General features: G+C 41.5%; 1 protein-coding gene across 2 annotated transcripts in view; it reads left to right on the top strand.

Moving 5' to 3' along the window:
- ARL15 (ADP ribosylation factor like GTPase 15) overlaps positions 1-26954 on the top strand; it is a 554296-nt gene that overhangs the window by 9455 nt on the left and 517887 nt on the right. The window contains exon 1 of one of the 2 annotated variants that reach the window (XM_058719552.1): positions 4686-4937. The exons of the other annotated variant lie outside the window; for it this stretch is intronic. Coding sequence (XP_058575535.1) covers positions 4935-4937 — 3 coding nt within the window. The 5' untranslated portion in view covers positions 4686-4934. Of the gene's footprint in view, positions 1-4685; positions 4938-26954 lie in introns of those variants that run through there. 2 annotated transcript variants of the gene reach the window in all.

Here is a 26954-nt window from a genome sequence, read left to right as displayed (position 1 = left end):
CCAGTGTTTAGTTTAAAATGTGGGAGACTTCTCACTCATTAAAAAATAGGGATTTCTGGCTCCTTTTGGAGAAAAAAGTCAGAAGATCTGGCTACACTGGGCCAGTACTTCTGCATAGCAGCTATAGCTTATCCCCTTTCCACACGGCTGTTATTGCTAATTCATCACAGTCCCCACTCTCTTTGCTGTCTCATACCCAGGACTGTCTCCCATCTCAGCCCCTATACACCTAGAAGAGTTTGTCCCTCACACATTTTCCAGAGTGAGAATGATCACCCCAGTGGCATCACCATGGATAATTCAGATCTCTGTCTGCCATAGCCCTCTTGTAAGCTCCATACTCATTTCCAAATATGTTCTGGACATTTCCTACAGAATATCTGCCAGTCTGTTCTTCCTTCTTTGCTAGCTTCCTTCCATCAAGCAAATAGGCACCAGGGTATAAAGAAGATCCTGCTTTATCCCTCATGGAGCTGGTTGGTGACATTGGCGCTCATGGAAACTACATGCTGTGTGCTATGATTAGGGTGTATACAGGAAATTATGGAACTTAGCAGACCAGGGAGGTGGGGTAGTAGTCAGGGAAGGCTTTCTGAAGCAAATGGAAACTAATTTGATTAACGGAAGCTAAAGTGGGATGGGAGAAAGGTAGAGGATGACATTTTTTCCCAGGAGGGTTGACAGAAACCAGACACATAAGAGCCCATTCTGCCTCATTCATTTACTGTACCAATATTTGAGTGCTATGTGTGAGCCACTCACTGTGTTAGTGGTAACCAAGCCTGAAATGGTCGCATGGAACTTAGACTTGAGAGGAGTCAGAAACCAAGTAGATGGAGGGCCACTGGCTGAGATGGGACATCCATGAGAGCCAGGGAAGATGAGAGCAGTTTTGGATGTTGAGTTTGAAGTGCCTGTGCCCTGATGGAAATGTCCTAGGCAGTTGCACAAAAGTCTGGAACCCAGAGAAAGATTGAGGCAGACATGGAGTTAGAAGTTAGTCCATAGGTGGTAATTGAGGGGCTGTGAAATAGAAAATTACCAGAGTGAAAGAGCATAGACATGAGATACGAACAGTGAGCTGACAACAGATAGCCTCCCTCAGTCATTCCTTTTCCTCTGCAAGCCTGAGAAGGAAGGATCACATAGGTAAAAAGGAATGTAGGAAGGCGATTAGAAAATAAGAGAAAAGCATTTCAAGGAAGAAAGGGAAAAAGTCATATCAGAAAAAAAAACGAAGACCATCCATTTGGATTTCACCAAAGAGATCATTCATCAGCCTCCTAGTGTCCCAGCCCTGCTGGCTGACCCCAGATGTGCTGCCTCTTGTGTTTTGCCCTCTAATATTGTTAGCGTGCAGAGATGCTCCCACAGAGGAAACTTCAGTTGCCCCTGACTGCTACCGTTCCTTCATCTTCCACCTGTACCCTGAATTTAGCCCCCCTTCATCCATTCTACTACCACCCAAGTTTCAGCTGCATTTCTTACTGTAATGGATTGTTGCAAACGTCCTCTGAAATGCTCTGGTATTACTATTCACTTTAGCCATACTAGCTTTCCCATCATTTCCTCAACAGGCTACATGTGCATCGAGATTTGGGCCTTTCACATAGGCTCTTTCCTCTGCCTGGAGTACCCACTTTTCTTCCTGTTTGGGCAAAACTAGTCATCCTTCAAACTCCTGTTCCTCTTCTCCCAAGAAGCTTCTCCTGGCAGAATAACTTATCCCTTCCCTTGAGTTCACAGAGCATTCTGTTCATACCTGTTTTGTGGCATCTGTACCAGTGTGTTACTTATTCATTACCAATCTGTCCATCTGCCCCATTTACATGAGTTTCAGGGTGAGCACTCCAAGAGTTTGAGGTGGTGGTTTTCACAGACTGGCATTATCCTGGGTTCATAACTATTTCCCTGTGGCTGTCCTAATGGCAGGAATACAGGAGATACTCAAATATTTCATGTTGGAAGTAATAAGATGTGTAGTAGCTGTAGGAAATATAAACATGAACAGTAGCCAACTTTAGGAGAAGAATTGAAGGATGTGTTTCCAGATAAACATGGTAATTTTTAGTTCCTAGATGTGGCAGTGGAAAGAATCTGCTGGGTTTTTTTTCCTTTAGTTAAAAAAAAAAAAGTCATTTGTAAAGTTAAAATGTAGGAGATTAGGAAGAGGGGCGGGAAGGGAAGCATTCTGTTACTCCAGGGAAAGAACCTAGTGCTCTGAGAGAACCCTTACTTCCCTTATTGCTGATAATGCTGGCTCTCTCTGCAGCCTGTCTCTCTCTGTGCCTGTCTTTCTCTGATTAATTCTAATGAGACCTTTATCTCATTAACATATCAGAACTCCATTCATTCACCATGCCTGGAGGTCAGAGATTACAGCAGAATCTAAAAGTCAAAGAAGTGGGGGCACCTGGGTGGCTCCATCAGTTAAGCCTCCAACATAGGCTCCGGTCATGATCTCAAGGTTCTCAAGCCCCGTGTTGGGCTCTGTGCTGAAAGCTTTCGGAGCCTGGAGCCTGTTTCTGATTCTGTGTTTCCCTCACTCTCTGCCCCTCCCCTTCCCTCTCTCTCAAAAATGAATAAAAATATTTTAAAAATAAGTCATTAAAAATAAAATAAAATTCAAAGAAGTAAATCAACAAGCAAACCTAAAAGAATAACAAAAAAAAAAACCTAAGTGAAATTTTACTAAATACTGATTTTCACAATATAGTGACAACTCCTCAAAGACACCTATCAAAACATACTAGTGTCTAAGACAGGGAGTGACTTGGAAGAGAAATAATATGTACATTATAGAACATTTATCACACTAAGAACTTAATCAACATAGCAATTTAGGAGAGTATTGCTAATTACAAATTAGATTTCTGTAAGGATAATCTAGCAATCTAATCTACATGGGCTGGGTAAAAAGCAGACCTATTATTTAAACATGAGAGAGGGGTACCTGGGTGACTCAGTGGGTTAGGTGTCCAATTCTTTTTTTTTATTTTAATTTTTTAATGTTTATTTATTTTTGAGAGAGAGAGAATATGGGAGAGGAGCAGAGAGAGAGGGTGGCACAGAATCTGAAGCAGGCTCCAGGCTCTGAGCTGTCAGAACAGAGCCCAATGTGGGGCTCAAACCCACGAACCGTGAGACCATGACCCGAGCCGAAGTTGGATGCCCAACCGACTAAGCCACACAGGCACCCCAGACGTCCAACTCTTAATTTCCTATCAGGTCATGATCTAACTGTTTGGTTCGTGAGCTCAAGACCTGTGTGGGGCTCTGAGCTGACAGCATGGAGCCTGCTTGGGATTCTCTCTCTCTCTCTCTCTCTCTCTCTCTCTCTCTCTCTCTGCCCTCTACCCCACCCCACTTGCACACACTCTCTCAAAAATAAATAAACATTAAAAAAGTAAACATAAGAGATCGATGCTTTAATATGAGCTATAGATAACATTTTAAGTAAGAAGTCATCAATTCAAATGCCTGCATGGGACAGGCAAGTCATGTAAACAGGCCTAGTGGAGGGGTCCAGAGGGGTGGGGAGTCAGGGGCCTGTAGTGACCTGAGGAGAGTGCACCTCATCTAAAGAGGACAAAGACTGGGCCCCTGCCCCTTGGTGACATGCCAGAATACAGGCCCTATATTGCCATATGGCTTGATTTTTCTAAGAAGCAACTAATCTTCATTTGTATGTAAAAATGTCCTGATTTTTAAAATATTGTGTGAGTCAAATGACATGTGTCTGAAGGCAACATTTGCACTATTGGCTTCCAGTTTGCAACACTGATTTTGAAAGTCCAAGTTACTTCTTACCTGCCTTAATCCTTGCTGGAGAAAACAACTGAGCTCTGAGAAGTGATGCTGCGTTGCATGAACTGTATTTCTCCTGGAAATGCTTGAAGATCTTCAAGGAGGTCAGACCACAGCACAACAGACATCTGGAGGAGAAATGCCCATTTCCATTCAAGGTAGTATAATTGATTTTCCCCAGAGCAGCTTTGGACCAGCTCCTCCTTTGGAGAAAAACTGCTCCCTTAAAATGACAAATGTCATTTAAATGTCCCCTGTCATAATAAGAGAAGGCAGGCTGCTTAGCACTAAATATTTTCCCCATCCCATTCTATGCATATTGACCCAGCTGAGAGAACATGTTTATAAAAATCGGGGGGGGGGGTGTAGCAGAATGGATCAGATGGCTTTTCAGTGGCAGAGACAATACTGACATTAACAAATTTGCTTAAAGATCTACAGAGCCACTAAATGCCATTATGTCTAACCTGACTCAGAACTATACCTAGAGAAGAATTTTAAAAGGAAAAAGCATATATTAGATTCATTTAATCTAGGGTACTACACACGTACACTTACTTCAAAGATACTGGTTTTATAGCGGATAAATAAAAAAAAATAAGATTCAGATAAATAAACTATTTTAAGTGAACAAGGACAGTTTTCTTTTTAGGAAATCTTGTGAATAAATTCAATAGGAAAGAGTCCTTTTAATATATGAAATAGGATACGTAGAGGGTCTTTATAAATTTATATTCATATATAAATTTATACAAATAAATTTATATTCATATATAAATTTATACAAATTCTATAAATTCATGTTTCTATATTAAATATCTGGAGATGAGTCTGGTGGCTAAATCAGACATGCAGAAAAATTACCAACCTGAAATATTTTTTTAAACAACATTGTTATCCTGGGAAGCACATAAGAGGCTTAAGCTTCATGCTTTGATGCAATGAGGCAGGACGGGTTGGGAGCCGGCAGAAGACATAACACCGTGTCATTTCTGTGTCTAGAAGGAAAGGATATTTGCACTGCCAGGTGGACTGTTAAAGCTGAACTCTCAGGAGCAAGAGACTAGCCCCAGTGAGCTAGTCAGGCTTTCCTGTACCCCAGCGGACTCTCAGGGGACCCAGCTTCAATGGTAAGCCAAACTCCTACTGGCAGGAAAAGGGGGCACAGACCTGCCTAACTAAACTGCAGTTTTTCTTTTTAGAGGAATTCAAAGAATTCCTGTTTGTGCATTGCCTGTTTGTGCTGTTTATTGGAATCTGGGCTTCTATAAATTTTAAGCCAAGGGGATCAGCGAATTGAAGTGTGGTCTGGATCTGAAGTTTTTTAAGTGTAAGTACTTGGAGGAGCTGCTTGCTGGGGGGAGCACTGAGAAGGGCAACTCAGGCACAGCATTTGTCCTTCATTCAACCCTCAACTGGTTCTGATGAGAACCTATGATAGAAAAGAATCTCCATCTCTGGCTCCGACTGGTCTATAAATACTTTTCTGGTCTTCATGGAGGGGCAAGGTATAGGGAGAGAAGAAAGTTGCAATAATACCAACCGTAGCGGTTAGTATGACTTGACTGAAAATTTTCAGGATATTTCTATTGATTTTTTTCCCTGTGTTCAGAGAGTCTTAAGAACTGGCCACGCTTAGTTCACCAACAATTTAACAAATATTTCTTGATCACTTAAATGTGCCTGTACCAGAGATAAAAATATTAATAAATCATAGAAGCCTATGGGGATGGGGACAAGGAGAGTTGATGTGGAGAGAAATAGACACAAACAGATCATTTGATCATTTCAGTACAGTGTGTTAGTCAAATGCACATATGTGTAGATATATATGCAAGTGCATATGTTAATATAGACAGATATATATGTGTATACTTATATGTGTGTGTGTGTGTGTGTGTGTGTGTGTATACATATAAAATACCAGGTGCTGATTTTATGTAAGTCACTGTGTTAGTTATATTACAAACATTATCATACTTAATATTCACTCAGAAAGGTTGTTTTGAGAATTGTCATTCCCAAATTATAAAGGAGGAGAATGATTTTCCCAAGGTCAAAAAGCTGGTAAGTGCAGGTCGGCCTGGTGCCAAGTCTCGGTTTCTGGCCACCACTCTGGGCTTCCTCTCATCTGAAGGAGACAGAAGAGTAGAGGTGATGGCTGAGGTTTTGTTTTTTCTTTTGTTTTTGGTGTATGTCTTTTGCATAGGTATCAAATTCACAGGACTCAAAACTGAACAACATAGAGTATACAGTAAGTCTTGCTCCCATACTGACTCTCCCATACTCTCTACTCCCAATCCTCTTCACTATCCCTATCCAAAAACAAAAACTTTTGTAGTACTTTGCTGTTATTCAAGAGTTCCCTTACACAAACATGTTTATCCCTCCTCCTTCATTACACAGATAGGCACACTATACACATTGCTCTGCCCCTTGTTTTTTAAATTTAATGGTGTATCTTAGAACTACTTCCGTGTCAGAGTTTAGTATCCTCATTCTTTCTTACAGCACCATAACATCACATTATATGGATGTACCGTAATTTATTGAAATGCCCCATTCCCCATTTGATAGACGTTCCTGGGTACAATCTTGACCATGCTACCTTATGGAACTGTCGTACTGCTGGTAGTAATTTTTCTGTTGTTTCTTTTGGGTTTTCCTGGATGACAATATCCTTTCCAATATTATACTTCTGATTTCCTTTTCTTGTATCATGTCCTTGTCTATTACAAGACCTGAGTTTTTAAAGGAAAAGGGCTTAGTCAAAGAGAGGATTAGTATTTGAGGCAGAGAAAACATCAGAAGCACAAAGATATAAAACACCATGGTGGGTGCTGAGAAATACAGGAAATCAGGAATGTTGTATGTAAAATAATACAAGGTGAGGTGTAGAAGGAGTGAAGGGGAACGCATGCTATAAGGAAACCGTGCTGTATGAGGATGGGAGGTGTTTGCAATGAGGGACATGAAAGGATCAGTCAATGTAAGACAGATCCATTGAAAGTGGCAAGCCTGAGGAAACTATTGAATGATTCCACGTGAAACATGATTAAGGTAAACAATGTCTGCAGGGAGAGAAAAGGGTGAAGAGAATAATAGTAGATAAAACTGGCAAGCCTTGGTGACACCGAGGCATGAAGATGGAGAATCTGGATGGATAGACAGTGTCTATAAGTGAGATAAAGAGAGCAGAGGGATAAGGAGAAATTTGACTTTCAAAATGGCAATCTTGAAGTGTAACTCACTAAACAAACGGGAGGTACTATGGTATCCCACCTTTACTACCTGAGTGGCCTGATGGGTGTGTTGGTCTCTTGACAAGTGGTAAACTTTGGACCTAAACACAGATTTGTTAATGCTAAAATCAGCAATCATTCCACTGTGTGTGCTGCTTTCTAAATAAGCAGAGCATATGAAAGAACATAATTGAAAACAAGCACAACTGATTAAAATGAGGAGAAAAGCTTCAGGAGAGAATAGTAGAGTAAGTGAGCTAGATAGACAGACTGGGACCACATAGCAGAATCCAAACAGTTGGGGCTTTGACCCAGTCTGGGTGACCCAAATTTAGAGAATACAACAGAAAATAATAGTTTTTTTTAGATTATGCACATTTTAGGTAATCCCTCTCCACCAGCTCTGTTGGAAAGGTAATCTACCATGAGCCCTGGACATCCCTGCACATACTTGCTTGGTATGTCAAGAAACCAAGGCCCTAAGGCCCTGGCCACACTTTATCTAGGCCATTTGTCAGGATGTGTTTGCAGAGAGCAACCTTGAGGCATGAGGTAAGGTCTCCCTCTGGGACAAAGGGGAGGCTGTTTACTGCTGGCTATAAAACAATGGGTTACCCAAGCTCAGTGTCCTCTGCTGTAATGCAGTTCACTGCATGTGCAGGTGGCCATCTGGGCCCTGCTGGATTGCCCCTGTGGGATTTGGTGGAGGTGGGGAACAAGAGGAACCAATGCAAATGTGCTGGTGGTGATGCTGTTTGCTGTGCCCTGAGTATTAAAGTCTTTTCTCTCTGAAGTATAAGTAGATGTCTTCTGCCAGCATTCATGAAACAGTAACAGGCTAATTTATTAGCTTAGAAATAAGATGAAGTCATATCCTAGATCCTGAACATCTCTGCCCCTGACACTGTTGAGTCATGGTATTCAGTTTGCCCTTATCAGCTTCTGGGAGACCCGTTAGCAGCCAAGAGATAGATATATCAAGAAAAACAAGGCCAGGGAGCCCACTGGCCCAGGCCCTTTTGTGCCCGAGTGGGGCCCCCCTGAAGCCTTCTCTTCATCCTCATTGTTTCTTCATGATATGAGAGAACATCATAGTTTATGACACTGTCATTATGAATTTTGTTTTTGTAAGCTGAGAGAGTAAGGCTAGACTGTTCGGGGCCTTTCTAAAAGCTCACCACTGAATTTCCACTCAACCATTTTTTTTTTAACATTTATTCATTTTTGAGAGACAGAGACAGAGCATGAGTGGGGGAGGGACAAAGAGTGAGGGAGACACAGAATCTGAAGCAAGCTCCAGGCTCTGAGCTGTCAGCACAGAGCCCGATGTGGGACTCGAACCCATGGACTGCGAGATCATGACCTGAGCTGAAGTCGGACACTTAAACCAACTGAGCCACACAGGTGTCCCTTTTTTTAATGTTTGTTTATTTTTGAGAGAGACAGAGTGCAAGCAGAGGAGGGGCAGAAAGGGGGTGGGGGGAGACACAGAATCTGAAGCAGGCTCCAGACTCTGAGCTGTCAGCACAGAGCCCAACGCAGGGCTTGAACTCACACACCGAACCATGAGATCATGACTTGAGGCAAAGTCAGACGCTTAACCGACTGAGCCACCCAGGTGCCCCTCCATTCAACCATTTCTATACTCCTGTCTCTCCAGTTTACTGACTGTGCTCCCCACCCTGACCTTTTGCCATGCCACCGGCATCAATCAGTAGCCCAGAATCACCATTACTGATAGGAGCAGAGAGAGATCTGAGAGAGGAAATACAGAATCAACTCAGGAATTCATAGCAATCCGTTAATTGCTCTCTCATTATTTTTATAACACTTTCTCCATGGTAAGTAATCCTTTGCTTTAGCCTGAGACCCAAAAGGCCTCCCACAGCCATAGGAGAAAGTGTAAATCATAAATAAACCAGCTCATACAAGGCTTGGCTTATCATCATCTGGTGGTTCACAAAACCTCAAGGCTTGAACTTAAGTTATGATGATCCCAGATACCCAGCACCGCTCAGAAGCAAACATTTCTGAGGATGATTCATAGAAGTCTCAGCTTCAAAATATTTCTATAAACTATTTTCAAGTACAACCCCAACATTCAATGATAGCCAGAAATATGAGGAGACAAGACCATGAATAAGGACCAACAGAAGCACTAAACAACGGTAGACAAGGAATCTATGGGTTGGAATCATTAGACACAGCCTGTATGATGATGGTTTCCATATCCTCGCACAGATTTCCATGCTTGGCTGATGTAATCTGGAATGGCACATAAACTTTCCCCTAATCAGTCACTTGTTCTCTCCCCTCCAGTCATTCCCATCTTCTCCTAAAACTTCCCCCTTACGTTCTACCCTTTCCAGAAGCTTCTCTGTCTCTTTTCCCTCAGACATCTTCTTTTCTGCTTTCTAAGGTACTCAGATTCCCCTGTATTGGTTAATTATGCAGGCTCTGGAGAAACCCTGCCTGAATTCAAATCCTGGCTCTATAGTTTCTCTAGGGTAAATTGCTGAACCTTTAAGCCTCCTTTCCATATCTGTCATGTGCACCTACCTCAGAGGGTTGTTATTAGGATTAAAGTAATTAATACAGGCAAAGTGTTTATAATGGTACATGACATTGGACAGTGCTCAGTAACTACTAGCTATGAAACCCACAAACCACTAAGCTTTAGTGTTAGGGTTATATAGTCAGGGCACATAACCAGCTACTTCCAGAGGGAGCTTCTCTTCTGGATGTCATTTTATTCTTGGGCTTCTGTCATGTCAGTCTTCCCACCAACACTGGCCCCAGGCACCTACTGCCTCTCTAGAGCTATGGCACAAGTTTGGACGGAAATCCACCACCCACCCCACTCATCATGAATCTCCTTAACACCAGCGCCACATGAGGAGGTTCAAGTGTCTTTTTACTTTACCACAATAGTGAAAGAAAACACAAGAGAAGGCAAATGAAACAAACCCTTCAGCTTACGAGGTGCAGGTCCCTGTTCCTACCGTAACTCTTAAGCCTCCAGCACCCCAGGTTGGGTGCCATTCTCCTGCCTGTCTCAGAGCAGAGCAACTCCCTCACAGCTTCTGAAGGCAGGGGATGGGAGGTTCTCATGGGCTTTTCTCCATCACCCTTCACTCTAGCTCTAGAGGCCTCTTAACATGCAGAAGAAACTATGTGCCTACCATGAGAACCACCATTGCACAACTTGACTGTTCTATAACTGAGGCTGAAGAATGAATCTAATTGGATTCTGGTAGGGGAAGACGGGTGACAGGACTCTGGTGACTGTCCAGAGGAACAGTGACTTCACCCAGGTGGGCATTAGCTCCTCTGTATGAGGAGATCATCCCCACGTCAGACCAAACATTACAAGAGCACCATGCAGGTCCGGGACATGTTTGTCCTCATGTGCCCTCTTGCCAGGCTCCCTGCTTTGCTCTGTATCCTGGGGCCTGACCTCTGATGGCTGCATTTTCCTGGCTCCCCAGTCAGCTAATGTCCAACGGCGCTTGGCCACTGGATGTGGCAGAGGGAGTTGAGTGGGAAGAAGAGAAAAACCAGAGTATCTCCCCATCTCTGTTCACCTGCTGCTCTTCATCATCCGGCTCTCCCCCCCAACAAGCCCACCATTACCAAGGTCTGTGGGTAAAACTGGCCTCTGACTTCTAGCAACACTGCCTCTTCCTCTTGACCCTCTAGACTTGGAATAGAAGTGGCTTCCTAATCTCTGGGTTGCAGCCTTGGTCGTCCAGTGGTAGAATTCTCGCCTGCCTAATCTCTGGGTTGCCTCACTGGCCCCTGTTTGTCCTCCTCTCCTCCATCATCTGCATTAAATATTGCACGCATTAAATCACCTGTTTCAAGTGGTCATCATGGTTTCTGCTTTCCTGGGGAGGACTGGACTGATCAAATATCTTCTCAATAATATAACCATGCCCTTCATATAGGAAAGAGTATACACATATGATAACATGGGCTAACATTAACCAGACATCCTTCTCTTTACCTGATGCAACAGTGTTGTAAGGGAAGAAGCCAAGCTTCATTTCCTCTCTTCATTGTTTTCAAGCTCACTGTTAAATTTCCTGGCTTTGTACCACCTCTTTGAACCAGCTGACCAGAACTTCTTTAATTGTGTTACCATTCACAGCACTGTGTTGCCCACGTTCCCTCTTCCATCAATATTTCTTTTACTTACTTGTCATCTTTTTGTCAGGAAGCTTCACATCTCATGGTTTCAGCTCTTAGGTATATGTATAAAGTCTCAGATTCATACCTCCAGCCTTGAATGTTTTCTAGGCGGGCCCTTGGAAAGAAAGGATGAGAACACGTGTTGCCGTGACCTGCCCACCCGTGGCCCAGCCAAGGCATAAAGGATCAAGCTGTTTTTTCATTCTCCCATCTCCTCATATTCACACAGTGTCCATTCCCCCAAACTGAAACCCTTGAAATCTTTGGACTTCATACAATGAGCAATATAGAATTGTCCTTGAGCAGGAGCATGATAGGATTAATCTTTTCTTTTAGTCTCCACCTCCAAACCTCTGTGCCTGGCTTTTCAAAACCCCCATTTACCAGCCCCACCTACCTCTAAGCTCAACTTACAGCCTCCAAAATCCCAACCTTCACTCTGATCAGGCTGGTCTCTTCTCTGAGCCCCTTCACAAGGAAGGACCACCACAACCCTGTCTCTTGGACTGAGAAATCACAAAGCAGAATGATGTGACAGCATGAAGTCCAGGATCAGACTGCCTGGTTTCAAACCCCTGTTCTAGCTCTTACAGACCTTGGACAAATTGCCCCTCTCTATGCTTTGGTGTCCTCAGCTGGGAGAAATAATACTATCTCTATCATAAGGTTGTTGTAAAGAGTAAGCGTCCTAACACGTGTACTTAGAACATTCCTGACAGGTCACATGTGATTGGAAAACTAGGTGGCGAGGAACTTCTTTGCCACCTATTCTTTGCCATAGCTTGGCTGTATCACCATGTAGTTATCAAGCAGAAATACGACTTTCTGATTTTACCCAGTATTTTATGTCTTATTCCAATTGCACAGAAGTACAGACTCCTGTTAAGTCTGAGAAAAGAACTGCTCTGTTTACAGGATTCCTTTTCCTCCCTCCCCTCATCCAAATTCAGTCCCATCCTCTGAGAACCAGCCTGAGTCCCACTTCTGTGAAAGTCTCTCCCATTGCTCCAGCCTACTCCAAACTCTCCTTTCTGAAAACATTTGTATGGTAGGTCCACACCATACAAATTAGCAGTGAATTGTTTTTGTGAGTCAGTGTGTTCTGTTGGGGTTTCCAGGGGTCCCCTCAATAAATAGCTCTCTGCTTTTCAAACTGAGTTCTCAATAAATGAAGAACTATACCAAGAAGTTTGCAGGTAGAGCCCACATTATCACCTTTATTTTTGGCTGAGCTGAATTGTAGGATATACTATTGAGTGATGGTCCAGTGGGCCTCTGACTGCATAGGGAAATGTATCTTTTCCTCATGTAGTTGCCCCCAAAGCTACTCCACTCCAGGGAAATCAGCCCACCTCTACCACAGACGACAAGCATGTGAATGCCAGGGGTATATTCAAGGAAAAGTCCTCCTCCTACAAACCAAGAAGTGGGATAAAACACCCCCTACCACCAATCCCGCAAGGACTTTTGATGCAAACTGTTAAACTCTTTGAGGGCAGGACCTATATCTTAAGCCTCTCATGCAATCTCTGTACTACTGAGAAAGATGTGCACATAACAGCTATTCACTAATAATAAGTTCAGGCTGTGTTCTAATCACTTTCCATATATGAGCTTAATCAGTCCTTATAACAACCCTACAAAGTAGCTGGTATTAACACTCATGTTTCATAGATGAAGAAACTGAGGCATAGAGTTCACAGTGTCAATAAGTGGTAAATCTGGAATTTATACCAGTTGGGCTTCAGAATTCATGCTTTTAATCACTATCTGATACTGCTGTGATTGAATTTCAAGGGCAATAGTGTTGGTAGAAATGGGGATTGTGAGAGATCAGAGCTGGTTGGGAACAGCTCTGATAATAGCAAGTTAAGGGATGGTGACTGACATCTAATACTTGGAATCACTGGAGAAGGTTCTATGGCACATTTACTTTTTTCTAAACTATCAGAAATCCTGTGAAATAACCAAATTATGTACTACTACATGAACTTGGAAGGAACTCTGAATTCATTCCACTGAACTACTGACATAATTTCTTTATGTAATACTTGATCAGGAGTGCAAAAATGAATCAAAGAGGCTCACACTTGATTGAAAAAGAAATAGTTTCTGGCTCTATGACTTTATTGCTCACATGATTAAACTATAATTTGTATTTTAATAGACAAGGAGGTTTTTCTTTATTGTGGTACAGGACGATGTGAAAGTTAAAATGCTTTCCAAATATTAATTATATTTCACCTTATAGCTTTACATTGTATTTCCATGATCAATTGCAGTCTGAATCCGAAGGAAGGAAGGAAGGAAGGAAGGAAGGAAGGAAGGAAGGAAGGAAGGAAGGAAGGAAGGATAGAAAATAGCCTTCATGTATTTTGCCTGTGTACCACTAGAGGACACTATCTAGTCTTGTATCCCTAAGTGTTTTGCTTTGTTTCCTGTGTGTTTAAGGAGGCGAGGCGTGAAAGGAACTAACATTCTGTTGCAGGTTTATTATCGTGAAGTCATCTAAAGTAGAAATAAATTTCAAATCAAACCTGCTGACATGCTTTATTTGATGGTGACCACTGTTCCTTCAGTGCCTACTACAGGCACCATTCTGTGCCAGGTGCTTTAGGTATATTACCTGTGAATTACACAGCATTAGCCTTATTTCACAGGTGAGGTAATTGGAGATCAGGAAAGTCATATACCTTCCCCATGGTCACACAGTTGCACAACAAGGACTTAATTTAAGCTGTGAACCCAGACTAGGATTGAATAAAATAAAGAAAATTTCCATAATGCCAGTAACTGATATCCTGACCAGAGGCCCAAAGAAGTTATTCCATCTAATAGAGCATTTGGCAGTTCAGTTTGATGATGGGACATTATAAGGAGTGTAGGATAAATACCAGCAACAACTCTGAATGTCATTTACAGCTAAATAGAGTCCAACAAAACAGCTAGCTAGATTGCTTTTTTTAAATTCCACTTAATCTGATTAGTCCCCACCCTGTTTGCTTAAATGTGGTGTAATAATTTAAGGGCCAGATATAACAAGATGGTTTAGTTCATAAAGGAACTATATTTATACCTTAGGCCTGTGGGTGACTGTCATCAACTAATTTTTTTGGGTGATCCTGACATAAGTGTTTATGCCTAGGAAAGGGGCCATTTTTACATGTAACATCGATGGATCTTGATAGTATTATTTCTGGTATGAAATTGTGCTATAATTCATTTTTCCACAAACATGGCTATATTTAGCAGTGATTTGCATTAAATTTATCCCATATACTAAATAATGACTCCATAGAAATCGATCAGGCCTGCACTTTATGCTATCAGGGTTAATATCAGTTCCAGTATTGTCCTGAGTCTTCACCTGTTAATTAAGATCATAATGAGCTTAGAATTATTCATTATAATACCCGTACATTTCCTGGTCTAGGATCTGTTTACTAAGCAGCTTCTATTATTTTCATATGAGGAAATGGAAAATTTCAGTCCTGATGGTACCAATTATATATAGAAAAAGGCATCCAGATTCACCCTGTATGAAACACATCCCCAAGATGAAACTACTTAAACCTTAATCTTCAAGGATATGAATAAAGAGCACATACTATCTATCTGTGAGATACAGGACTAAGACTTATGTTTGTTCTGTAACCTTAGCCTACCAAGCCTTTCTATATTAAGTTTGTTCAATGGAAAGTCATAGAGCTAAAAAAAATCTAGAAAAAAAAAAAACTTGGAAACTTGGAAACTTTATATTAATTTCACATATATTCCAAACACTCATTTCAATTGAGTTAGACATCGGGCAACTTTCAGCAAAGAAATATCTTAGACTTGCATCAGATTTTTAATTCCCCTTCTCCTCTGGAATCTTGGAGCAGCTGTCCTCCCCAAATGAGTTAATGTAGGTTTGTTTTTTAAATTACCCCCTATTCCAGTGATAAATAAGCTAGTTAATTCCATTAACTAAAAGCCTCTGAAAGAGAGTGACAGCATCTAAGGATTTTTAAATCTGTCTGTAGAAGCACAGCCTGCCATGCAGAGCAGGGGTATCACAGTATTGGTGGAAGAAGTAGACTCAGGCACGCACAGGAGACAGACCCAACTATAGTCTGTTTTGTTTCCCAACTTTCCAAGGCCTTGGGCCTCTCTCTTGGGCCTGAGATTTATCCTTTCTTATTCAAGGCAACAGAAGTCATGTTTGACAGAAGCAAGATCCAGGTCATAGCAGATCAGGTGACTGGAGGTTCCAGGATCTGTCAGGATTTCCCATGAGGTCGTAGGCAAGCTGTCCACTAGGGCCATGGTCCTCTGAGGTGCCTGGAGCATCCACTTCGCTGTTGGTAGAAGGCTTCAGTTTCTCACTACCTAAGCTGTTCCATAAGGTTGTTCATGCCATGGCAATAACTGCTGTGTCAAAATCCCCTCTTCCGTAGAATGTGGACTTCCTTAATGATTTTAGCCCAATGCTATAACTTTTCAGTCACTCTCAGTTTTTAGAAGAGTTACTGATGGCTGTTAAAACAATGACTTTCCATCTTCAAGATCCAGTGATTTGTTTCAAACCTCTATTTTCATACGCAGTTAATGGCTGTCTTCTGTCCCACCTCCTGTCCTAATCCCTACAGCAAAATGGGGGTGTGGATGTGGTCCAGCTCACACACACCTACCAGTGTTATTCCATCACATACCTTACAGATAATGGCTAGGGAGGAGGGATAAGAAAGGGAGTAGTGCCCTGTGGGACCCAGCTCATTGTCCTTGTGCTCAGTGTGGACAGATGGAGACTGACAATGTCATCTGACAAGTGATTTGCTCCCAAGAAGCAGCTCAAGGTACTAGGGGCCCCTTATGAAAGGGATTCATTCTCAATTTCAGCCCCAGCTCCCGAGCTGGCAGCCCGGTGTCCTATTCCTCTGATATGTACCCCTTTTCACCCAATACTGTGCTTTCCCAAATAAAACCAGAGCTCTAAATATGATCTACTCACCCCAGCCAACTCCTAGGTCTTCAGGATTATGTATGATCCATCTTCCAAATCTCTTGGGCTTTGAGTGGGGACAGTCTTGCCCCTGCAGTCCCCCCTCTATGCCATCTCTTCCAATATCCTTATCCTCTTATCCTCTACCCTGGTAGCACAGGAACTGGACAGTGAGCCTAGCACCCCATAACTATCCAGACAGGGACTGAAACCCCCAAACCTATGAGCAGTCCTGTTGGTAGCTCCCTCCCTTGACTTCGAGGAGAAGAAGCAACCCAGACCCACCCCTGCCCTTGTTTGGGGAATAAACAGTTCTACATGAGTGGTGCACTTCCACAAAAGGCAACAGCCTTCTCCCTTTTGACCTCATAGTAGGGTATGAGGTGGTGGTGCTGGTTCTGCTTCCTGGTTCCTCTTAGGCCCTGTTGAGGGATAGAAGGCTCAACAGCTGTCTTCCTAGCAATTTAGAATGTGGGGTCTTTAGTCCACTTGATCCTCAGCTGTGAGCTTTAGGTCTGTGTTAGTCACCAATACTCAGCAGCTGTTACCCGTGTTTAACATTAATCATCTTTCCCCCCAGCCGCACTCTGATCCTTCACTGCCTATCTTGGATGGTGATGTTTCCCTGTAGGGTGATCAGTTCCCCAGGGATAAGGGACCTGTTTCAGTATAAAACCATGATACTCCTTGGCAAATGGGAAAGTTTGGTCACTCTATCTCCTAATTTCCATGACTCCAACCACAACCTGTGAGTAATTCAATTCCTTCTCTATCTTCATTGCTTCTGCTCTGTTAACTAATTATGCTTCCTCTACATCTAACAGCCGTGTATCTATGCCCCCCTCCTTTTTTCATTCTGCAACTATCTAAACTTGCGCTAGTGATTCTGAACTTTGGTTTCTCATTGGAATCACCAGGACAATTTAGAAACCTCTGACATCTGGATCCCATCTCCAGAGATTCTGATTCAAATGGTTTGGAGTTGGCCCTGAAAATTTACCAGGCGATTATCCTGTCTATTATCCCACGTGAACTACTACCACTGATGATGATCTTCCCAGCTTAAGTCATCCTTTTCTTATCCGTCCTTCACACTGCAGCCAGAGTTCTCTTTCTAAAACACCAGGCTAATTATGTCACAGCCCTGCTTAAGACTCCCCTGTGGGCCCCCACTGCCTTCAGGCTAAAGCTCAAACTCCTCAGCAAGACAGAAGGGGAGCAGCGCATGGGAGACACAGCAGGAGAGGCAGGCAGGAGCCCAATCATGTAGGACCTCGAACCCTTGGGCTAAACTACTTACACTGCTTCACACCCCCCATGCTCTATGGCAACACCATCTGTTGTTCATTTAAAAACTACTTAGGGGCGCCTGGGTGGCTCGGTTGGTTAAGCGTCCAACTTCGGCTCAGGTCATGATCTCACGGTCTGTGAGTTTGAGCCCCGCGTCGGGCTCTGTGCTGACTGCTCAGAGCCTGGAGCCTGTTTCAGATTCTGTGTCTCCCTCTCTCTCTGCCCCTCCCCTGTTCATGCTCTGTCTCTCTCTGTCTCAAAAATAAATAAACGTTAAAATTTAAAAAAAAAAAACTACTTACTGAGCACCTACTATATGCAAGGCATTAGAGATACACAGGTCATAAAACAATCCTCATCCTTATCCTCCAGAGCTAGTAGACTAGATCATAAAGTGACCACAGCCACACCCCTCAGCCCAGGTAGAACCGACCATGCCCTTCTTTGTACCTACCTTGTAACCTGAATATGCTTCTACACTAATATCTGTAACCCTTATTAAAGCTCTTTGTTCATATGTATGTAACTTTTAAAAAACCTTCGTGTAAGTGCCTTGAGGTCAATAATTCTAGTGCTTCCATTGTTGTATCTGCAACACCGAATATAGTGCCCAGTACGTAGCAAATGTTCAGTCAGCAGTTTCCCAAATGAAAGCCAGGAAGGATGGTGTAGTCTGACTTCCCACATAACTGTGTTAGAGTCCTGAATTCCACTTCCTTCATCCGTTAATAATACCACAGTTCTATGCTTTCCACAAGAATGAATGAATTCTAAAAGAATTAATCATGTATTCAGAATGGTCTAAGTTAATTTGTCAAACAGGCATTGTGTGTGCCTGGAAGCAGGAATCCTCTCTCACAGGGGAAGTGAAGGGATGACCAACTTATTCTTCATATGGCTCCTAAAAATAAAATAATACCTCAAGTCATCAGTTAAAATCTTAGCAGAGATTAGCTGCATTTTAGTATGGCCTTCTACCAAGATACTGGCACAATCGAACACAATCTGAAGATAAAAAAGGAACAGTACTTTTAATAGTAGAAAGATGTGGTGAAGCTTGTTTTGGTCAGGAGTTGTAGCCCCTTACTTGTGTAATTAGGAGGACTAGAAGGAGCCACAGAAAATCTTACGGCTCTGCTAAGCCCCTGATGGAACTTGCACTGGGAATTCCCAGACCCTGCAATCCAGACTGGTGGGACTCAGCCTTGACAGTGCTTCCCAGGAGCAGGGAGAGCCATGCTGTTGCCCTCTTAGCCTCTCCTCCTGAGTTGTCAGTTACTCTGGAATACACTTCATTATGAGTACCATAGTTTTTATTCAATTCAAACTCCTCAGTGCAAAGAGTGTCCTATTTTCTCCAGGAGTAGGGCATAGAGTACTCTGGGCTGTATACAAACCTCACAGCCTGTAGCTCTAAAGACCCAACTGAGTCTCTCACACGATCTCCAAAGTCTCCTTGACTCACATACTTGTCTCTGGTCCTTCGGGTCATCTGAATCTCGCCAATAATTGGTTAACATCTTTATATGTTTTATTCGCATTTGCATTTTCTCCCAACACTTGATAATTTAAAAACTGCAGCCACACAGTTGGGTACTACCTAGTGTAGTTACTCCTCCCCTAAACTTAGTACCAATATATTCTTTCCCCAGGTTACTGGTTACGTAGAGAGATCAACTATCCTGGTCGTCCTGGGCCTGAGTGGGTTTTGTACAGAGAACTGAGACGGTTGGTCATCCTGTACCAGGCGTCTGGCCTGTAAGAGCCAAGGAGTAATTCAGCGACTCTAGGTGAAAAACTGGGAGGGAGTAAATGCTACAGAGAAAATGAAAGAAAGGGGAGCAGATGGGCAGAAAGTAAACACAGTGGGGAAATTAAGGCATTTATGGAAGAGGAGAATACAAGAAGAAAAACAAAATAAGATAGAACCCAAGGCAAATGACACCTCACCAATATAGGAACTAGTTAAAAACATCTGGGAACCACCATAGAGAGAGTAGAGATAGAAACTAAGGACAAGCACTATGCATGCCATGTTGATGAGCAGTGAAGAGAAAGGAAATGAAGAATAAGACTTGTTAAAACGTATCTTTCCATACATAGTTATTTCTTTTCTTTTAGCATGTCCATTCTGGAAAGAACGGTGTACGTCTTTCCCTAGTGTTATATTTAAAACATAGTATTGTGTAACCTTTGAAGAAAATAATAGCAGGACTAAATCACTTAAAATAATTACCTGCATGGAAGCAGTTCTCCCTTATTCCCTCAAAGAGGGTGTTATCTGCTGGAAAATGACCAGATCAGCCTATATTCAGTCTAGCTCCTTAGGATATCTATATTGTTAAGTTAACAAACATTAATCAAGTGTCTAAGTGATCTATAGAGTTCCATTTAAAATTCTAAGCAATGTTATCCTGTTTTCAGTGTTTTACTTTTGTGTGTTGTGTGTGTTGGCTCGAGCACTGGGTGATATTTAGTGTCCTTGGCTCCAGGGCACTAAATGCTGAGAGGCACCCAGGCATAGGTGGAGAGCCATTTCCAGTTTGCCCCATCATAAACATCTCTGGGGACAGCAACCAATTACAGATTCAAGGGCACCTCACCCTCCACCTGACTCAGAATCTCTATTGGAGAGACCTGGAAATCCATATAAGAGTGTCGGGTGATTTCTTAAAGCCAGACAAATTTAGAAAACAGTGACTAGGCCCTGCATCCCTTTTCCTTAATTTGTCAATGTGACCCCAACTGCTTTTGGTCAGCCAGAATTTGGTTACAGTCTGGGGACACCTGATAAGCACCCCCCACTCCCACCTCACCCCACCCCCCAGTCTCTGCAATGCCAGTGAATAAGAACAAAAGAAATTTGTCACTGAATAAGGTTGACAGGTAAGAGAGACAAAGAACTATGCTCAGTCTCCCATCTTAACTAGAAATGTTCCAGATGGGAATATTGTCTCCAAAAACTTATATGCCTTAAATGACTTTTTATTCATTGTACTCAAAAGATTATTCTACAGGTCATTTCTTATAATGACAAAGCTTTTTATCTTGCCATAGGTGTACCTTTGGAAAAATACACTTTTGCATACTAATTCACAGTGCAATGTGAAGTTTTTTAAAGATTTGGCTTCATAAGCAAAAAAATAGAGTTGTAGAATTTTAGGAATAACCAAGCAGACCTTAGAAATGGGCAGTGATACTGAGCCACTGATGAAGCTTTTTATTGTTTTAATTGTATGTTTTAGTTTCTTTATAAAAGATAAAGTCAGGATGTGCCCAATTAACCTGCGTAGGAAACATGTCCATGGGAATGTTCTCAAAGATACTTATAATACATGAAATAATGGCTCTCATTTACTGATGCCAGGCATTGTGAAAGTACCTGACATTTTATAGGGTGACCAACCATCCCAAGCTGCTCAGAATGTCCCAAACTTAGCACTCAAAATCTTGCATCCCAAGAAACTCCTCGGGCCTGGGCAAACCAGGCCTACTGGTCACCCTTACATCTTCATCTCACTTAATCTTCAAAACAACCCTATGTGGGAGGTACTAGAATTATCCCCATTTCACAGACGAGGAAACTGAGGCATTAGGGTGTTTTGCAAACTAACCCAAATTACCAGCCTAGAAAGCTGCAGAATTGGTACTCAAACCCCTGTTTTTTGCTACATTTATTTGCTTTCAGAGTCTACTTTGCTAATTACTCTGGGTTTTTTTGGGTTTTTTTTGTTGTTTTTTTTTTTTGCCAGGAAGCTACAATCCTAAGAGGTTCAGTTATTTCTTCCTTGTCCCAGGGATAAAGTTTATTTATGGACTTAGCACCAAAAGAGCTTATTTAGAGTTTCGTGGCAAATTAAAAATCAGTTTTATTCCACAAGAAATTAATTGTATCCCATTCAACAGCAACAGAGAATTAAAGCCACACTGAGTTCTCTAAGACGTTGAAGGGTGCTTGGAGATCTGGGCTTGAGGAGACAAAACAAGGGCACAGGGAAATTCCACCCTCTTGAAGGGCAGTGTTTCAGGAGAATGGTATGTGCCTGACAGCTGCTTTGAGGAGCATAGCAACGCCAGTGTAGCGTTTCACAGAGGGAAGTGATGGTGGCTGTCTCATCCAGTGGAGTCCACCAGGGTAGGGGAAGAAAGGTGATATGCTTTCCCGGCCTGCTGTTCAGCCAAGACAGCACATTTGATTTTCCTCACTAAGAAACTCTGAGCTTAATTGAAGTTCTGGCTGCATCTACAGTTTAAATTGGAAAAATAATTTGCAATGCACTGAAATTGCAATTTTTCAGAAAATCATTTGGGCTTGTTGCACTTTATAGAATCATAACTTCTTAAGATTGTTGTTCCTGTAAGTTCTGATTTCTTTGGAATAACTCAGTAGAGTAGAGATGGGATATGTTCATCAAATGAGTAAGAACACTTGCTTTCTCCCAATATTGTAACATCCTTTCTAGGTACAGCCAGGACTTTATTTCAAGACACTATGCCGATCATTTACTAAATGCTACATTTGTAGAAGAATTTAAACTGTATTTACTGTTTCTTTCCTAATTATTAAACAATTTGTTTTCTGTATTTCTACAGTGAAATATAAAGACTCTAAAATCCCAACTATATAATCACTTCTGACCTTTTTAGATTATGCTTTGCTTCTTCTCTGCGTATAATAAATTATGGCATATCCATATGACAGAGTACAACACTGCCATGAAAATCATGTCCTAAAAAAAAACATATTGACGTGAAAATATGCCCACTGAAATTAAAGGTGGGAATTTTGTGCACCTTTTGTAACTTGCTTCTGTCCTTAATTTTAGTGAGCATTTTTCCACTCCATTCAATATTTTTCTAGATGATTTTTAATGGTAGAATAGAATTTTATACTATGGATAGACTGTAGTTTGCTTAACAAATTGCTTATATTTCCAATACTTCAAATTAAAGAATGCCTGACACATTTTTGTGCAAGGTTTTATTATATCATTAGAATAGATTCTTTAATTCTTGTTCTATCACTCTAAAATTATATCAAGAACCTTAATACTACCAACAGAAGGAGAAACAAACCAGGAGCTAATAGGGTTTTTGTTGTTGTTGTTGTTTACAATATTCAGCAACATTGAAAGTCATCCTTTTTGGTCTCAAACATAGAATTAAATTCAAAACGTCATAAATCTTTTTTAATTCATAAAGTCTCCTATGTTTTCCTGCTTTTTGTTGTTGTCTTCTTGTTTGTTTGTTTAAACAGGGCCTTTCTCATGCCACAAGAAGGATATTATAGGTGAAGACATCATTCAGAGTTCTAGAGGGAAACAAAAGGCATACTCAGCTTGGATTTTTTAAAAAACCTATAATAAAGGGATGATTTACAGAGATGTGAGCAGGGCTGGGAAAACAACAAAAACGCTGAGGCACTAAGATGTTATGATTTCTGATAAGAAATACATATTTGGTCTTCATCCCAGTTTCTAGCCCCTAAAACCCTTGGAATTTTCTAAAAGTTGGGTACTTCAGAGGTGTCTTTTGTTATGCTAATGGTGACTTTTGGAAAACCCTGAAGTAACCTAAGGATGGGGCTTGTTGCCAGGAGAGCCAACTCTGTGGTTAGTGGGCTGGAACTTCCCATCCCACCCAGGAACCTCTAAGTAGCGTAGAGGGGCCAGAGATTGAATTCAGTTCATCCATGACCGATGAGTTAATCAAGCATGCCTATGTAATGAAGCGTCATAAAAACCCAAAAGGATGTGTTCACAGAGTGTCTGGGTTGGTGAACACCTGGAGATTTGGGGAAAGTGGTGCACCTGGCAAGGTCATGGAAGCTCCACACTCTTTCCCTGTATCCAGCCCTGTGCATCCCTTCTATCTGGCTCTTCCTGAATTACATTCTTTTATAATAAACTGGTAATCTACTAAACAAAATGTTTTTCTGAGTTCTGTGAGCCACTGTAGCAAATTAACTGAAACCAGAGAGTGGGTCTTTGGACCCTCTAATCTATGGCCAGTTGGTCAAAAGTATAGGTGAGAACTTGGGTTTGTGATTGGTATCTGAAATGGGGGGAGGAGGGCAGTCTTGTGGGACTGAACACTTGACCTGTGGGATCCGATGCTCTCTCTGGGTAGATAGTATTAGAATTGAGTTGAATTATGGGACACCAAGCTGGTGTCCTAGAATGGCTTGGTGGTATCAGAAAAAAAAAAAAAAAAAAAAACCCACACATTAAAATTGGTGTACAATTGTAGGCACCCAGAGACCAGTAATGGTGGGAAGCCATTACCCTATTGAGCCTGAAGGAATATAGGGAAGGGAGACAGAACTACTTGCTCAATTTGGGCTAGAGCAGGGGGCGGGGGGGAAGGGGGCCACTCATCATAGCTGTACATCAGAGGGAGGCAGCCTCTGCCAGAACCTGGAACCAAAGCAGAAAGAGTCAGAGAGGGGCGCCTGAGTGGCGCAGTCGGTTAAGCGTCCGACTTCAGCCAGGTCACGATCTCGCGGTCCGTGAGTTCGAGCCCCGCGTCAGGCTCTGGGCCGATGGCTCGGAGCCTGGAGCCTGTTTCCGATTCTGTGTCTCCCTCTCTCTCTGCCCCTCCCCCGTTCATGCTCTGTCTCTCTCTGTCCCAAAAATAAAATAAAAAAACGTTGAAAAAAAATTAAAAAAAAAAAAAAAAAAAGAAAGAGTCAGAGAAAAAAATGCCCCAATCTCTCTGTCATTCTACATGCTGCTGTCTTGCTTGTGCCTTCCATTGGGTGAATCCAACCTGAAATCAGAGGGCAGTCCCCTGGGGCACAGAACAGGGCTGAGGCGAAATAACTGTTCATCCACAATTTTAAACCCTCCTAATATAAGCAGTGTGATACAGACTGAGATTTTTCCATGTACAGACCCTTGCAAAAATAACAAGGTGCCTTGGGAAGAGAAAGAAACCCAGAAGGTAAACTGTGGAAAACAATAAAGAGAAGCACACAAATTCATAAAAAAATTTTTTAGTACTGAGATTTTAACAATCGATAGTTAAAGGTAAAACTAAAATTAACAATGGCAGCAAGATGGGGAAGGGGATTCAGTGGGTTGTAAGGACACAAATATTCTTCCAACACCCAGGAGAAGGATAGAAACATTAAATTATTTTTTTAAGTGTTTATTTATTTTGAGAGAGAGAGAGAGAGAGCACAAGCAGGGGAGAGGCAAAGAGAGAGGGAGAGAGGGAATCCCAAGCAAGCTCCACCCTGTCATTGCAGAGCCCGACATGGGCCTCTAGCCAAAGGAACTGTGAGATTATGACCTGAGCCAAAACCAAGAGTGAGACTCTTAACCGACTGAGGCACCCAGGCACCCCCAAAAATATTAAATAATTTAAAATGTCTATGTTTTTACGCTTTTATTATTTTCCTTCAAACATGTATACTAACCTATAAATTTTCTAACAATGTTTACATTTTAACACCTTAAAGGTGAAGAGAAAAAAACAAGGATATAAGCTTAGAAAACTTGATAATCCAAAGACAGAAAAGGAAAAAAAAATCAAAGGGAAATCATGATAAATACACACAGTAAGAAATACATCTAAATATTTCATGCAGTAAGAACTGAGTTCAATTCATTTATTAGATTATCAGATTATATTTTAAAAATCAAGCTACATGCTACTGCTTCTAAGAAACAAACTTAAAACAAAGGTACATTGAATATGTAATAAAAAAGATGTCATGCAAAGCATGAAACAAAAAATGATATTATCAGGCAAAACAATTTAATGGTAAAAGCATTACATGGAGATAGAATGGGCCTACATAATAATATAAGATATAATCCAATTGAGAGAAATCACAAATGTATAATCACATGACAACATAACCTGGAAATATACAAAAGAAAAAATGGACCAAATTTTTTTTTAATTTTAAACTGTCCTTTCATACCGAAGGATTTTTAAATGCCAATCTGTGTGTTTCTATTTGCCACAAACAACCAAAAAAAGGAAGGACAGGTGAACCAACAAAATTGCAAATACATATATATGTGTGTGTGTGTACATATACATATACATATATATATATATATATACACACACTCCAAATAGAAAATTTGTATATAAATATACACACACTCTATAAATTATTTTCACATATATATGGTACATTTTTTAAAATAATTATGCATCAGGTCATGAAAAAAATCTCAACAAATTACAAAGAATGGGATCAAAGAATAGAGACCATTTTGTCTTACTGCAATAGATTTTCCTTGTATTTGTCCTTGAAGTTAGAAGACATTAATACACAGGATTTTATAAGTATATTGTGTATATACATGCATGCTCTTGTGTATTAATGCTGAGGAAATGTAGAAGAAAACATTTACTTAGCAGCATATATTACTTAGCAGCATATATTTTTCAAATTTAAAATACTGTCTCATATTTTGGGGAGGACATCTGGCTAACTCAGTTGCTAAGACAGAGTTATTTTCAACATGTAATATGTGAGCTGTAAATTAGCATACCAAACCAACATTTTTATTCTTTTTTCCAACTAATTATTTGAGAATCTCTGAAGAAACAGTAGTAAACTAGTTACAAATATTTTTGTTAAGCTTGATGAAATGATTTGAGGTGTTTTGATTTTTTTTCCACTGATGTTGTATACCATTTGTGGGGTTTTTTTAATGTTTATTTATTTTTGAGAGAGACAGACAGAAACACAGAGCGTGAGTGGGGGAGGGGCAGAGAGAGAGGGAGACACAGAATCCTAAGTAAGTTCCAGGCTCTGAGCTGTCAGCACAGAGCCCGACGCAGGGCTTGAGCCCAGGAACCAAGAGATCATGACCTGAGCCAAAGTCGGACGTTTAACCGACTGAGCCATTCAGGCACCATACCATTTGTGTTTTTTAAAATCACAATGACCACTGACAGCAATTCTCAGATCATCACCAGTAGGTGAGAAGTAAGGCAAGGGCATGTTCGGGATTCCAGTGCGGTTCGGACTCAGGGAGGTCAATGGGAACTAAAGTCTTCAATGACTTCTGGGCTTCCAGGATAAGAGATGACAGCTTAAAACAAAAACAAAACTTTGATCCACAATCTACAGGAAAAGAAAAATCCTGGAGAAGTTTAAGAGAACTGATTTTTACACTTAAGCAAGTAAAAAATTATATAAAAATATAAGATGATATTAGAGTCCCTGAATTTTGAAAGCAGTCTGGGGTACATAGGCAATATGCTGTAGGCCTGTGTGATTTGCCTGGCTCCCCCTTCCTGCAGTTCTAGATTTGGGGTCCCGGTGGATACAAACCCTGTGTGCCTTTCCATCTGCCTTCTCTTTTCTGAGGGTGTCACCTGCCTCCCAGACCATGGTGCTGCCACCAGAGCCATTGCCAAGTCTCCCAAGGTGACTGGAAGCCAAGTTGAAACCCCGAGCCTGTGTTTCTCAC

Source organism: Neofelis nebulosa, chromosome 1 (genome assembly GCF_028018385.1).
Source record: "Neofelis nebulosa isolate mNeoNeb1 chromosome 1, mNeoNeb1.pri, whole genome shotgun sequence".
Taxonomy (NCBI): Eukaryota; Metazoa; Chordata; class Mammalia; order Carnivora; family Felidae; genus Neofelis; species Neofelis nebulosa.
The sequence above is the reverse complement of the archived record's forward strand: the minus strand, read 5'-3'. Positions and strand labels throughout refer to the sequence as shown.